At 52.4% G+C, this 16349-nt stretch overlaps 1 protein-coding gene across 1 annotated transcript; it reads right to left on the bottom strand.

The window, feature by feature from the left end:
- Window positions 1–252: 252 nt before the first annotated feature.
- LOC119279117 (protein NRT1/ PTR FAMILY 3.1-like) lies at window positions 253–3244 on the bottom strand. The gene is made up of 3 exons (XM_037560501.1): window positions 3048–3244; window positions 1704–2532; window positions 253–1428 (listed from the first exon to the last, which is right to left on the bottom strand). The coding sequence occupies exons 1-3, from the start codon at window positions 3136–3138 to the stop codon at window positions 516–518; spliced, it is 1833 nt and encodes a 610-aa protein (XP_037416398.1). The 5' UTR covers window positions 3139–3244; the 3' UTR covers window positions 253–515.
- Between the last annotated feature and the right edge of the window lie 13105 nt (window positions 3245–16349).

Genomic DNA, 16349 nt, shown 5'->3' with positions numbered 1-16349 from the left:
AAATATCTGAAACATTTTATAGCATACTTTATTTGTGAACGCAGCGAGTAAATCCATTGCATGCGATCACTGGATTTTGCTCTTGTTTTTACTACGTCTAGATATATTCATTTCTACGACAAGTAATTCCGAACGGAGGGATTACGTACTAGCTATTTAATGGTTCAACCTCACGCACGCAATTGCGTGCAAATTGCATGTGGCCTGAACAAGAGAAGCCGGCACCGGGCCCTCGTTGTCTTACTCCAATTATTAAAGCGAACAAGATGATCCATATTAACAAGAGATACTCTATATATATCATGGTTGCCTTTTGCGGCATGATCTTCCTTTTCTTTCTTTTTGCGACACGACCATTATCTCCACAACTGGATCTTGTCACGGGATGCTCACTATACTAGCTAGATCCAAGGCCATTTGGACGTTGCAACGGTTGTGCACGCATGTGTACCGCAACTAGTTAGCGCTTGCTAACCAGATTCCCCGTAATCACTATACCCTCACTCTACACGATCTTATACCAGCCCGCCGGCGGCGCCGCCGTCGCCATTTTTGTGGACGGAGGACAGCTCGCACTCCTTCTCGTGGTCGCCGTCGTCTTCCGCCACCTCCAGCGGCTTCATGGTGTAGAAGTGGAAGCAGACGAGGTAGTAGCCAAGGTTGAGCACCATGAGGCAGGTGACGAGCCAGTAGTAGGCGTCCAGCCTGCCCCGGTTGATGTTGTCCTGGAGCCACTCGCCGCCGCCCCGCGTGGCGCTCTGCACCGCCGTCACCAGCACCGTGCCCATGTAGCTGCCGAGCGAGGCCGAGAGCCAGAAGAGCGCCGCGGCGGTGCTGCGCATGCTCTCCGGCGCCTGGTCGTACAGGAACTCCATGTGCCCCACCGACGAGAACCCGTCCGCCACGCCGTGGATGGCGTACTGCGGCACCAGCCAGAACACGCTCATCGGCACCACGGCGCCCGGGGCGTCCAGCAGCCCGTGGTCGGCCGCCGCGCCCCGGCGCTTGGCCTCGACCAGCGCCGCCGTGGCGACGCTGAGGATGGAGATGGCCAGCCCGACGGCCATGCGCTGGAAGTAGGTGATCCCGGCCGGCAGGCCCGTGAAGCGGCGCGCCAGCGGCACGAAGGCGCGGTCGTAGAGGCCCAGGGTGACGAGCATGGCGGTGGTGGTGAAGATGGACATGGTGGCCGGCGGGATCTGGAAGTGCTGGGTGACGTGGCGGTCCATGGTGCGCGCCTGCTGGATGGTGAAGCTGTTGTTGTGCGAGCCGGCGGTGACGAGCAGGATGCCGGCCGACCAGATGGGCAGCATGCGGACGATGGACTTGAGCTCCTCCACGCGGTGCACCGTCGACAGCCGCCACAGGTCCACGTTCCCGGCGCCGGCGGCGTCCCCCGGCGTCACGATCGCCGCCCGGTCGAAGAACCTGCACCAATTCACACGGCAACATGCAAGCGTCCATCAGACGAGCTCCGAAGCCGTACGTACGTGCACACGTGCGCGTCTCCATCGACGCTACGTGGAGGCGCGGTTTAAACTAAAGCAGTACGCGCTCTTGCTTTCTTTCTTTGTGCACTGATAATGTAACTGCCACCAAAAGCAGCCGACATGGCGAGCACAATCCGTGCACGCCGGCGCCGAGCCACACATGCACGATAAGCCAGCGATAACGAGACGGCACGGCACGGCGGAGGCACTTACGTGAGCTGGTTGGTGTGGAGGAGCCTGCCGTTGGTGGAGATGAGCGCGTCCAGCTCCTTGTCCTGGTACAGCATGCGGGGGTCCTCCGGCAGCGGGGCGCGCCGCTTCTTGTAGGCGGCGGCGACGACCTGCGCCAGCCGCGTGAACGGGCTGCCGCCCGGCTTGAGCCGGACGTAGAGCGGGTAGCCGACCACGAAGACCACGATGGAGACGAGCATGCCGATGGCCGGGATCCCGAACCCCCACCCCCACCCCACGTTCTCCTGGATGTACACCACCACCGTCAGCGCCAGCAGCACGGCGAACCCCATGGTGAAGAAGTAGAGGTTGAAGTACTGCCGCTTCTTCCCGGCCACCGCCTCCGTGTCCGTCCCACCGACGCCACGGCGCTCCTCCTCGTCCTGCTCCTGCTCCTGCGGGTCGAACTGGTCGGCGCCGAAGGCCACGACGCACGGCCGGATGCCGCCGGAGCCGAGGGACGTGAAGAGCAGCGAGACGTAGAGCACGGCGAGCTGCAGTCCGTTGGCGCGGCGGCACGGGGCCGCGGGAGGGGAGCAGGGCCGCGGCCGGAGCGACGGGAGCAGCGCGGAGACGACGAGGCCGAGCATGCCGAGCTGGTAGAAGACGGAGCCGGCGACGATGGTCCAGAAGCGGCCGGCGAAGGAGTCGGCGGCGAGCGCGCCGAGGATGGGCGTGAGGCTGGACGTGCCGCCGAAGTTGGTGAGCGTGTTGGACGCCTCCACCAGCGGCAGGTGCAGCTGCTGCGTCAGGTACGTGATGAGGTTGGCGCCGAACCCCGCCGTGGCGAACCTGTCGCACACCTCGTTCACTGCCGGCACAATTTTGGACCGACGTAGCAAAAGCGATGAGAAGAGAATCAAAAGCTCATGCATGTATTGAATTGAAGTACGTATGTCCAATTGTTCGTCTACTCCAGTTTTTGCCAACTTGCCATCGTTAAATTTTGTTTCAAGTGCGACAAACTGGCAGTGGAAATTGGTGCGGAATTGTCGTCAAGAAGCTCAACTGCCAGCAGAAAGGAGAAGCAAGAAACCAACTACTCTACTCTAGAACGAAACAAAGTTACTGGCCAAATATCCAAAGACGGAGAGGCGTACGTCTTCGTACTGTGAAGAAAATCATATAAAATGCAAGTCGTCACAAGCGCTCTAGTTGGTAATCTTCGCTGGACGCGACCTTGAGTTGCCGCCCAAATCGGGAACTTTACAAGGTAGGATGGACTCTACAATGCTCGCTTGTTTCCTCAGATTATATTCATTCAGGAAGGATGCATCTACCGACAGCAGATGCTAGTGCTAATGCAAGCGAGCAGCTCTCACTCACCTAGTATGAAGGGCATGGTCTTGAAGCCGCCCTGCTTCCTCTTCTTCCGGCCCCCGGCCCCGTCCCTGCCCGCCGGCGGCGTGGTCGCCATGGCAGCGGCGCTACGGACGGCTATGTGATGAACGCTCGAGCTGCTGCTTGCTGCAAACAATGGAGGCAGAGGATGCGACAGTGGCCTTCACATGCCCCTACATGTGATGTGGGGATGTAGCCACGTATATATAGGTGCGACGAGGGAGGGAGGGGCAGCAAAGCATCGCAGCGGCCGACCACCCAACCTGTCACTGTGCACTGTTGGCTCAGACCAATTAACCCAGCGTACGATCTGGGATTTTGCTGGATTTTTTGAGAAAAAAAGAAAGGAATGCTGGCTGGCTGGCTAGGAAATGAAACGTGGTAGTGGTCTGGTCGTAGTGAGCATTATCCATTGTTAACGTATAACTTTATATAGCTAATCTCGCGTATTCTGTTTGCATACGGTTGTACATATACGCGTATAGGGTTTATTTCTTGGTCTCCAAGACTTGTAACTCTGCTATAAATATATGAGCCGATCGCCCCTTGAGAAGCATCTTCCCTCAAACTGTTTCACATTTATATGGTATCAGCCCTACATCCTAAAACCTAGCTTCCGCCGCCACCAAAACCCTCAGCCACCACCGTCATCCTCCCTCCGCGCCGCTGCAGCTCCTTCCTCCTCCCCAGGCCGCCGCCATGTCGACCTCTGCCTCCACTTTCTCTACACTCGGGGGCCTCCACCTCATCGACGCTCGCGACGCAGACCGCCGGGGCCATGATCCCGTCCATCGCGTCGTCGGCGTCCCAGGCCGTCCATGTCGCCAACGTCAAGACGCATGTCCCCGTCGTCCTCGACCTCCAGAAGTCCAACTACGCCAAGTGGCGTATGCTCATCACCGTCCTCCTCGGCAAGTACGACCTCACCGGCCACATCTCCGACCTCACGCCGCCGGATGCCCGCTCGGCGGACTGGCAGCGTCAGGACTTCGTCGTGCGCTCGTGGATCTACGGCTCCATCAGCGAGGACATCCTCGACACAATCATGGCCCAAGATCAGACCGCGTACGAGGCCTACGCGCTGATCCGGAACCTCTTCCTCGACAATCAGCTCACCCGGGCCGTCTACCTCGAGGCGGAGTTCTGGGCCCTCGTCCAAGGCGACCTCACCATCACCGCCTACTGCCATCGCCTGAAGGCCCTCTCCGACGCGCTCGCGGACGTGGGGCAGCCCGTGACCGACCAAACCCTGGTCCTCACCTGTCTCCGGGGGCTCAACCCCCGCTTCTCCGACATCACCACCCTCGTCACGATGCAGGTTCCGGCCCCCACCTTTCTGCAGACTCGCTCCATTCTTCTCCTCCGCGAGAACCAGCTCGCCAACACCGCCCCGGGCGGCCCATGCCGTCCCAAGTCGCCCTCTACGGCAACACCACCGGCTCCTCCACCGGTGGCAATTCCGGCGGCAATGGCGGCCAAGGCGGCCGCTGGTCCAAGAAGAAGAAGAACGGCGGCGGGAGCGGCGCCAACTCCAACCATGCCTACCCTGCCGCCGCGTCCGGACCGTGGATCTACTTCAACCCCTACACCGGGCAGACACAGCAGATGCAGCCCACCTGGCGCCCCTACGGCGCTCCGGCTGCTCCCGCCGGGGGCGCCAGCCTCCTCGGGCCAGCCCCGCGGTCCACCGCCCCGGCACCGCCATCCCGTCAGTCCACCTGGGTGCCCCCTGGCCAGGTCGCTTACACGATCCAGCTGGCGCCCCTGCATGGCCAGGCATGGGGCACCAACCCGCCTCCACCCGCGGTGCCCTACCACCCTGCCGGCTCCGCCCCGGCTCCTGCATGGGACTGCTCCGCCCTCGTCGCCGCCCTCAACGCCACCGCTGGGCCCTCTGCCGCCGGCTCCTCCACGCCAGGTGCTTGGGTGATGGATTCCGGCGCCACCTCACACATGGTCTCCGACCCCGGTATACTCTCCACTTCCTCCCATCCTCCTCCCTCTCTTCGAGTCACTGTCGGCAATGGTGTTCCCCTTCCTATCACCGCCACCGGCCACGTCACTCTCCACACACCTAGTCACACATTTTATCTCAACAATGTTCTCGTTGTTCCAGATATTATCAAAAATCTCCTTTCTACTCGTCAATTTACAATCGATAATTCTGTTTCTGTGGAGTATGACCCATGTGGTTTTTCTATTAAGGATCTGCACACTCGGCGCGAGATCATTCGCTGCAGTAGCCCCAGACCGCTCTACGAGTTCAACGCCAACACCAACCCCACCACCTCCCCGTTTGGACTCGTCGCCACCACCACCACATCGGAGCTATGGCATCGTCGCTTAGGACATCCCGATCGTGACTCTATGTCACATTTATCTTCAACATTTGCTATTCCATGTAATAAAAGTACTCAAGTGTGTCATGCATGTCAACTTGGCAAGCACGTGCGTTTACCCTTTTCTAGATCATCAACAGTTTGTGTTCCAATTACTTCATTGCGATTTATGGACCTCACCTGTTGCTAGTAATTCTGGTTTCAAATATTACCTTGTCATTGTTGATGACTTCTCTCATTTTATGTGGACGTTTCCCCTTCACCGAAAATCCGACACATGTGATATTCTCATCAACTTTGTTGCATACGCACGCACACAATTCAACCTCCCCGTCATATCCTTCCAGACCGATAATGGTACCGAGTTCGTTAACTCTACCTTCATCGAGTTCCTTGCACGCAACGGTATACACCTCCGCATGTCCTGCCCATACACCTCCCCTCAAAACGGCAAGGCCGAACGAGCACTTCGCACGCTCAACGACATTACCCGTACCTTGCTGTTCCAAGCTTATATGCCCCCTGCGTACTGGGCCGAGGCCCTTGCCGTCGCAACCTTCTTGCTCAACCGTCGTCCTAGCCAAGCCTTGGACTTCCGGATCCCGTATACCCTCCTCTATCAAACCCCCCCCCCCTCCTTCTTCGACCTCTGTGTCTTCGGGTGCCTATGCTACCCTAACCAGTCCGCCACGGCACCTCATAAACTCGCCCCTCGCTCCATCGCATGCGTCTTTCTTGGGTACCCTGCATCGCATCGCGGCTATCGGTGTCTCGACCTAACGACACGCCGCATCATCATCTCGCAACATGTCATTTTTGACGAACACACCTTTCCTTTCGCCACCACTTGAACCACTCAGTCTCCGGACGATCTCGATTTTCTTCTCGACTTGGTCGCCACGCAGCCTGCTCCCGCGGTCGTCGTGCCTCCCGCGGGCCAGCCCAACATGGCGCCGGCCTCCTCGGCCCAGCCCGCCATGCATGGCTCGGGGCCTTCCACCCCGACGTCGATCGCCACAGCGCCCGCCTCACCCGCGCCACTCTCGTCTGCGTCACCACCCCCGTCCCCCTCTCCACCACCACCACCACCCCTTCTCGTCGCTCTCGCGACAGCACCGCCTCCACCACCAACACTCACACCATGCTCACTCGCTCCAAGTGTGGTATTTTTCAGCCCATTAATAAACTTAATCTCTCGGCTGAACACTCCTCTCTCTCTCTCCTATTCCCAAAACATATCGCTCTGCTCTCTAGGATCCTCTTTGGCGTGCTGCCATCACTGGGGAGTACGATGCTATCCTTCAGAACCGCACTTGGACTCTTGTTCCTCGACCGTTTGGTGCTAACATTGTTTCAGGAAAGTGGATCTTCAAGCACAAGTTTGGTGCTGACGGTGCTCTCGCTTGGTACAAGGCACGGTGGGTGGTCCGTGGATTCTCGCAGCAGCCTGGCATTGACTACGACGAGACCTTCAGTCCCGTCGTCAAGCCGGCCACGATCCGTGTTGTGCTCAGCATCGCCGTCTCACATGCTTGGCCGGTTCATCAGCTGGACGTCAAGAATGCCTTCCTCCATGGCGATCTCGATGAGGTGGTCCACTGTGAGCAGCCACCCGGCTTCATCGACCCTACACGTCCTCCCCATGTCTGCCTGCTCCACAAGTCACTCTATGGACTCAAGCAGGCGCCCCACACGTGGTACCAGCGGTTCGCTCATCACGCTCATCGACTGGGCTTTGTGGCTTCTCAGAGCGACGTGTCTCTGTTCGTGCTCCGGCACGGCTCTGAGATGGCCTACCTGCTCCTCTACGTGGACGACATCATCCTCACCGCGTCCAGCGCCGCGCTTCTCCAGCACATCACCGACCAGCTTCACCGGGAGTTCTCCATGACCGATCTCGGGGACCTGACTTACTTCCTCGGGATCTCGGTCTCTCGGTCTTCTTCCGGGATGCTTCTCTCGCAGCGGCAGTATGCCATCGATCTTCTTCAGCGCGCTGGCATGATGGACTGCAACCCGTGTGTCACGCCCATTGACACCCGTTGCAAGCTCTCCGCCGACGAGGGTCCTCTCGTCACCGACGCCTCGGAGTACCGGAGTTTTGCCAGGGCCCTTCAGTACCTGACGCTCACTCGCCCCGACATTGCACATGCTGTTCAGCAAGCGTGCCTCTACATGCATGCTCCCCGGGAACCTCATCTCAACCTCGTTAAGCGGATTCTTCGCTATGTTCGTGGCACCCTCGACCTCGGTCTATAGCTCCACTCCACACCGGCCGCCTCGCTCACTGCATACTCTGATGCAGATTGGGCCGGCTGCCCCGACACTCGACGATCTACCTCTGGCTACTGTGTCTACCTCGGTGATAACCTGGTGTCTTGGTCCTCCAAACGCCAGGCCACGGTGTCTCGCTCCAGTGCCGAGGCCGAGTATTGCGCCGTGGCCCATGTCGTGGCTGAGTGTTGCTGGCTTCGCCAACTTCTCCTCGAGCTTCATCGTCCTCTTCCATCCGCCACCGTTGTCTTCTGTGATAACGTCAGTGCTGTTTACATGGCATGTAACCCGGTCCAGCATCACCGCACGAAGCACATCGAGATAGACATCCACTTCGTCCGCGAGAAGGTGTCTCTCGGTCAGATTCGGGTTCTTCATGTGCCATCCTCACAGCAGTTTGCCGATATCATGACGAAGGGCTTACCGACTCAGCTCTTCTTGGACTTTCGGTACAGTTTATGCGTTCGACCGACGCACAAACTGCGGGGGGATGTTAACGTATAACTTTGTATAGCTAATCTCGCGTATTCCGTTTGCATACGGTTGTACATATACGTGTATAGAGTTTATTTCTTGGTCTTCAAGACTTGTAACTCTGCTATAAATATATGAGCCGATCGCCCCTTGAGAAGGGTCTTCCCTCAAACTGTTTCACGTTTATATCCATGTCCATTCTGGGTTCTTTTCTTTCCTTTCAGTGGCAGCCGAGCCGAATGATTGCAATCATCCGGGGGAAAGGAAGGGTTTGTGTTTCCGGAACTTTGCCAACGTCAAAGGTTACTCGATCTGCCTCGTTTCTCGCTTTTGGAGAAGAGATGACTGAATGAAAGGTTTTGCACGGTTGTTTCAGAGTTAGGTTTACTGATGCTGACTTTGCCAACTGAACTCAGAGCTTAAATAATATTAAGTTTAATACTTTAGCTCAACACTACATAGCCGTGCCAAGCATTCACTTTCAAACAAACAAAAATTGACACCGTGACCTTGTTGAGCTAAACACTCATAGTTTAGCTCAACCCATCCTTGTGGTGCTACCGGTGCATCGAATGTTATAGCACATTTTAAAATATTTGAAAATAATCTAGCACATTGAACATCAATGCATGTCGCCACAGAATTTCATATCAGAATTGGAGACATTGCTCGAGATACAAATTGGTAAATTTGGCATGAATGTGATAATTAGCCAAATCTAAAGCCCAACTTATGCTATGTCTATTCAATGTCAAATTGTCATTTTGTTTTTTGATCCACGCCTCAAATTTTGATTTTAAGTTCTGTGACGAAATACGTTGATGTTGTATGGATGTGTTTATTTGTTTTCTGTTTTTTCTGGGTGTTTAGAAATGTGAGACAGGAATTTGATGCACCGGGTGCACCTGACACTAAAGGACCACAATCGCGTGGTCACCCGTAAGTAAAGACGAAATATAATTTTCTGGGTATTTAAAAATAGAGTGAATTCCGGTTTTTACCCCCTATTTTGACTTTTTTGACACTAACTACCCCATTTAGCGGGATTTCACCCGTTTTACCCCATTTAGCACAAGTGTTGCCACAATTTACTCTCTTTTAAATTTTGCGTGCGTTCTGACCTACGGGTCACAATTTGTCAGGTCTAGCTGGCATGCCACGTCAACGGGTTTTTTCTGTCTATTTTTTTCCCTACTAAACTCATTTCCGGTTTGAAGTATTCTGATGGGACGATTGTACTTGATCAGCATGTCATATTACCATTGAATAAATTATAGGAGAAATTGTTACCAATATAATCTAAAATCATGTATGTTTTTCTTCAGTTATCATATATGGCCTTAAGTACGGATGGTTCTGTAGATTAGATTAAAGTGGTGTAAATATACTACTTTACTAACTCTGATGCACCTACATATCTAAATATCTAGGTAGCAAATATGTTGACTGAAGAGTATGTGTTGTTACTTGCTAGCTGTAAAGGAAGTTTGGATCTTTGTATCTTATGATGCATGCTGAAACGTGTTCGTTCACCGTATTATAGTATATTATGATTGCAGCCACTAATTCATTTTTCTTTTTCTTGCACAAAGCGGATGGCAACGGAGATGTAGAGTGTTAGGCATATTTTACATGTCCGTGGATACAAGAATCCAGAGCCAGAGATGATTGAGAGGTATTTCATTATTTATTTTGATATAAAGGAGAAGATGAAGGAATTGGGTTCCAACCCTTGGGACAGCGCTAATTATCAGAAGAAGGGGGCCAACGGGAACTCCATGATTGAGTTAACAGATGATGCAGGCATGATGAACATGCTAGAGGAACTTGATGCTTATAAGAAAATCAGTTTGAATGTTAATTGGGGGAGAGCAACACAAACGAGAAGCCATGGGAGGCGAGCGTGGCGCGCGGACGACTTGGACGTTGGACGTGCCGCGAGCGACCTCCATCGGCTGAGCCGGTCAGAAGAAGCGGCGCTGCCCAGTTCAGCAGTGAGAAAAATAGCCAGGAAAAACCACTGACGTGGCATGCCAGCTGGACCCGACAATTGTGACCCACCAGTCAGAATGCTCAAAAAAATTAAACGGGGTAAACTGTGGCAACATTTTTACTAAATGGGGTAAAATGGATGAAATCTTGCTAAATGGGGTAATTAGTGTCAAAAATGTCAAAATAGGGGGTAAAACCGGAATTCACTCTTAAAAATACGAAACTTGGAATTTGATGCACCAGGTCAAAACATACCAACCACCTATGGAGACCAAGGAACGATCCGCGGACTACACGGACATTCATTTTGGGTAAAAGATATCAATAGCCGCTTGCCAAGGAACGATCCGCGGACGACGGTTGTATTTAAACTCTTAGTTTGATGCAACACGTTTATGTCAAATTATAAAACTAGTTTAATGTATTTTGCAAGTTCAAGAATCAAAGTGCACACTCGTGACAAGTTCAAGCACGAGTAATGTATTTACCTCTTCTTTTGATAACGGCTTTCCCCGGTTCGACATGTATGTGTGCATGAACCTTAATGTCTATATGCTTTTTTCCGAAAGATTTTTGCAATTTGCTCATGAGTTTAGAGGCGGCTAGCCCTGGATCTGCCAAAACGACTGATTGCATCTGCGCTTTCTTAATGGATGTTTCTTAGTCACTAGGATCATCCTCATGGTTTGTCTTGTCTTCCTGGTTTGGTGGCGTTTGTTGTCTTCAACCGAGGTGTTCTTAATGTGTATGGGGATCTATGACCGTTGTGTGTTGGGATTGGTTGTCAAGTCGACCATGTGGTCATGGGGTTTCGTATTTTGTGAATAGTTCATACGTGGTTTGTTTGTATCGGCTGGGTCTGATTTTCCGTTAATTATCAAGCAATTATCTACTCTCTCCGTCCTGTAATATAAGAACGTTTTTGACACTATTAGTGTCAAAAACGTTCTTATATTATGGGACAGAGGAAGTACTACTTTGTCCCATAATGTAAGACATTTTTTGACGCTATACTAGTGTCAAAAAACAACTTAGATTATTGGACGGAGGAAGTACTTCTTAATTAACTAAAAATCGATTTAGAACCGTGACATCTCTCTCTCTCTAGCTGTACTGGCACAAAACCAATTTCCATTTTTAAACTATCTCTATCCTTATAAAAAAGTAAAGTTGATGATGATGGTATGCCTGTCAAACTGTAATACAGGCCGTTTGATCTAAACTAACACTGGCCGAAAGCGCCTCCACTACAACCTCCAAAGGTTTTCCGGGAGTGGGAGGCCGGAAGAGGTAACCAAACCGGCAGCTAAACGGAACATGCACATAAACGGCGTCGTGGATCGATCCAAGCTACTACGCCTACGCGTTAATGCCGACGGAGAAGGGTGGTGCTGTTTGTCAGCCTGTGTTCACCGGACAGCTCACGGACGGTACTGGTACCGGACGACGGACAACCAGGCCTATCACCTATGTATAGTCCCTATACGGCCACTGTGATGGGCTGGTCCTCGGTGCAGGTTTCAGTACAACGGACCTACTGACTCCATTACTGCGGCTGGATGAGCTCGGGACGGGTGAGAATGCGAGATCCCGATCTGATTCTGACATGTTTGAGTTTCAAGTGTAGTGCCATGAAGAACATCCATGTTCCCAACAGGGCCTGCACCATGAAGAGAATTCAGATCGGCGTGAATTGATCCTGACAACCGGTGCTGGTGCCAGTACTTTGACTGAATATGCGAGCGTAATCAGAGAACTAGTGCTGCCAGGCTTGACACTGTTTTTGTATTGCAACAGTTCTAGTTCCATGCCTAGCTATTACACTAGTTTGACTAGATTGAGATGTCGGATCTTCCTCCGAAGTACTAGTAACAAAAAGTGCAGGTCTTTTCGGGAAAAAAAAGCTACTGAATATTGGTTATCTCTCTCTTTCATCTCAAGAACCTTGACGCTTGACGGTGATCATGATTGTGAGTCAGCAATTCTTCTACACAGTATTTGCAGGCTGCAGATTGTTGATTGTCACCTGAGTGAAAAATGAAAAATTACTACATCAACTGGCACTGTAGAAAGTAGAAGAAAAGAAAAGGACCGAATGCTAGGTTCCATTGCACCTATTCACAGCAAGCAAGCACACACGGACAGGAAGTGCTCCAATTTCTAGTGCCGACAGACACTAGTGCTGCCAAGCGCCAAAGATTGGCTGATTCATCTTCACGGGCAAATCAGATGAATCGCCCAAGTCGTGACGGGGCTGCATAAATATTGGTTATCTCTCTTTCATCCCAAGAACCCTGACGTCGATCATGTTTGTCAGCCAGCAATTGTAGTTTGCAGGCTGCAATCGATGTGAACAAGACGAGAAAAGGACCCACCGAATGCTAAGTTCCGTTGAACGTAGCATTTACAGACGCTAGTGCTGCCAAGCGCCAGAGATTGGCTGACTCGGCTCACGGGCAAATCAGATCAGATGAACCGCCGTAGACGGGACGGGGCCTCGTAAACTCTGAACCTTACCGTGTGTACACTACTGCGTCTTTCTTTTTCTTTTCTTTGCACTGGCGGCCTACCGATTGGCAGTGCAACTCCGCATAGCCCCTGCAATCATGCCTAGAATTTTCATTCTATGTTGTTGGATCCTACGAGAATCGTGCCTAGGTTGCCTGCGTCGTACCGTGTTCGATTCCACGTTGACATCTTAGCATGAAATCACGACACGAAGACTGGATGAATCTAGAGGACACAGCCCCACGAACTCATGTCTTTTTTGTCTCGGATGCTGCGGGATCGATCGCTACGTTCACATCGGGTGCGTCCGTAGCCAAGTTGAATTCCGCTCTCTCATTTGCAGTCGATCTAGTGGCAACTTGGGACGATCATGCTGCCAAGCGCAACCGGGCAGGCACGTGCCTTGTGCTTACTGCTAGGGTGGGCAGTGGTTTGCCTGGTTCAAGCTCTGGCTTGTTGCCCATGCCGCGATGCTTGATAGCCAGCCCGTGCTTGCTTAGGGTGGGCGGGCCGGTCGCCCCAGCCTTCAGTCATGGGGTTATGGTCCTCACTCTCTCCAGTCAGTGAGCCTTAACTTTGTGCGACTTCCGGTCGACCTGGTTGGCACCCATTTGAAAATTCCGGTCGTGCGAAATGATGCCGGCTGTGGCGGCTATCGCCTCCGGTACAAAACTAGTGACGTGCCAAATCCTATCCTCTACCCAATCTTAACGTCTGATGATTAGAAGAACCATCGTCGTATCTTTTGTACTACCGGTAATCTATTAGCCGATAACAAAGACACGAATTGCAGTTTGCACACGACACACGGTAGATAATCGATAATCATTGACCGGCACGGCAGGTGACCAATGTAGTATACCACGAATGCACTAGAATACATCACCATGGGAGGCGCGCCCCGGGATGTCCGTGCGCGGTGCACCGCGCACGTCCAAATTACCGATCAAAGGCCGTAAGCCAGCAGCCCGGTAGTGCGGGGCACAGCGGGCGCGACCGCGACCGCGGCGAGCAAGGCTCGGCTGGTGCGCCGGTCCAAACTCATCTCGATCCGCCGGTCCCATTCACGAGCTCTCCATGATTGGAGCACCGAAAAAGACTCGCTTTACAAGTGTTGAGTGCAGCGCGGTGCGCCGCGGTGGTGGCGATCTACGGCGATCTGCCGTCCCATCGCCGTATCCGGGCCTTCCGGCTTGTTGGGCACCGGCGCGGCGCGGGCGTGGCAGATTCGGCGCCCGGGCTCCGGTGGCCTTTTCTGCCGGCTCGCTCCGGCCGCGCACGTACCGAAGATAGGGTGGATAGAGCGCTGGTGCGCCGTGCGTGGCGAGCGGCGCGGGGGTGGGCGGTGCACGCCGGACGGGCGCGCGAGGGGACGTCGCTGTATCTGCATGTACGTCTGGGCTCGCGGCGCCGGCGGGACAAAACTGGTGGCGTCTGGCGTGACCTCACCGGTCACCGCCACGAGCTGCTGTCGGCGTGTGGGGGCATGCGGCCGGCAATCCCGTACGTGGTGACACATATGTACGTGGTTGGGTCGGGATGGCCCGAACGGCTTCTCGAATGGGTTTCGGTTTGGAGAGCGACGAGCCGACGACAGGGGGTGGTCGACTTCGGTAGACGCCTGGCACGATGCTGGTCACAGCCTCAGAGGTATATACACAGTGGCGTCGCTGTGCCATTGTCGAATACTGTAGCGACTTCGGCGTCTGATTGATCCTGTGCGTGTTTTCATCCCTGCCACTTTAATCGTACGACCACACCTGTTTACCCAGGAGCGACACGGGACCAAATCGATTTCGTCTGCCATGGCAAGTTTTAGGTTAACTCAGTCAAACGGAATCCAGGCTTAGACGCCGATGCCTCGATCATTTTGCTAGGCACTCCTTCCCTTCCATCGCTACTAAATCAGTGACACTTAGGCCATTTTCAAAGCACACCTTCAAACCTCTCGCAAAAGTGCCTATGTAGTTCACCATCCAATAATGTTCTGCATCAGCCTACGGACCAGTTCGAACGTTTGTTTTACCGTAAATCAAAAGCAAACTATAAGGTTTTGCGGAAATTCAAACATCGGTCGTGTAGGACTCCGACACCCATGGCCCACCAAAATCCCATCCATAACCCGCGTCTCCATTTTTTCCTCTTTCTCTGCATCCGTTTTCTCTCTTGTCGATGCCGCTGCTTTACCACCCCGGTCGTTCACCAACGCCAAGCACATGCCAGACCTCCGTGACCTTGACCACTACATCGGGCCTCCACGCCGCCTGTCCACACCTCTCGTTCGTCCGCCGTCGCGCAGGTACCATCCGCAATAGGATAGTGTTCACATCAGATTTTAGCGCGGCAAGAAACATATATATGATGGCCTCGACCAATAAAGTTATCAATACTAAAAAGTTCCATATTGTTAGAATGAACAACTTCAATATTTGGGTCATCGTCGTCCCATCCCATTTCAGGGCCTAAAGTTGTGCTCGGAATGCTGACTTTTCATATTTAGAATACTGTTCGGCCGATTAACCCTCCAAGACAACCTCATATAATGGATTTCCCTACATACATGTCTTCGTCTCATCGAGCAGATTGATTTTCATATATAAATCTTCTCAATCCAAGGTCGAATGCAGCCCGTGGAGTCAAAACAAGGTGACATTGGAAAATCCAATCGGGTAATCTGAATGAAAATTGCCGTCCGAGTGAAAATTTGTCGTCCAAGTGAAACATTTTTTTTCCTCGAGTGAAAATCTAGTCGGACAATCCGAGTGAAGCACATGAAAATCTGACTGAAAGATTTCCAAATCCGAGTGTTGTCGGCTAATCCGACCAGAAGCAAGAGATGGGCATGTAAAGTCAAGAAAATGGCTTTAGATGAAAAATTGTTCAACATGGAAGTTATGCGTATCATCCAGACAGTCAACTTTGTATTTGAGGTGATCATCATCTGAGTTAATATGTGACCTACAAAGTCGATACAAGAACCGACCAGTCCAGTCGAATCCATGACGGGTTCTGACGTGAAGCTAAGGATCGACTCATAAAGGCATCAAGGTGGACTTATTTGGAAAAGTGAACAATAGAAAAATTGTCAGTCTCATCAAGGCGCGTAAAATTGATGTTCGAATCATCTCGATCTGAGTTAGTATGTGAATTCTGCAGCCAGCGCAAGGAAGAGGACACATGTACGGGTCATATCCGGGTTGAATCCGAGTTGGACTACAACTAGGCTTTTAAGACGTGAATTGATATATTTTCATGTAAGGAAGAATGCTACCTCTTAAGCACTGTGTTGGTTTTCCCCGAAGAGGAAGGGATGATGCAGCAAAGTAGCGTAAGTATTTCTCTCAGTTTTTGAGAACCAAGGTATCAATCCAGTAGGAGGCTACGCGCGAGTCCCTCGTACCTGCACAAAACAAATAAATCCTCGCAACCAACACGAATAGGGGTTGTCATTCCCTACATGGTCACTTACGAGAGTGAGATCTGAATATGATAAGATAATATTTTTGGTATTTTTGTGATAAAGATGCAAAGTAAAATAAAGGCAAAGTAAAAAAGCAAAGAAAATAACTAAGTAGTAGGAGATTAATATGATAAAGATAGACCCGGGAGCCATAGGTTTCACTAGTGACTTCTCTCGAGATGATAAGTATTCTACGGTGGGTGAAGAAATTACTGTTGAGCAATTGACAGAATTGAGCAT

The sequence above is a fragment of the Triticum dicoccoides genome, chromosome 1A (assembly GCF_002162155.2).
Source record: "Triticum dicoccoides isolate Atlit2015 ecotype Zavitan chromosome 1A, WEW_v2.0, whole genome shotgun sequence".
NCBI lineage: Eukaryota > Viridiplantae > Streptophyta > Magnoliopsida > Poales > Poaceae > Triticum > Triticum dicoccoides.
Note: the sequence above shows the minus strand (reverse complement) of the source record. Positions and strands in the feature narration are given on the sequence as shown.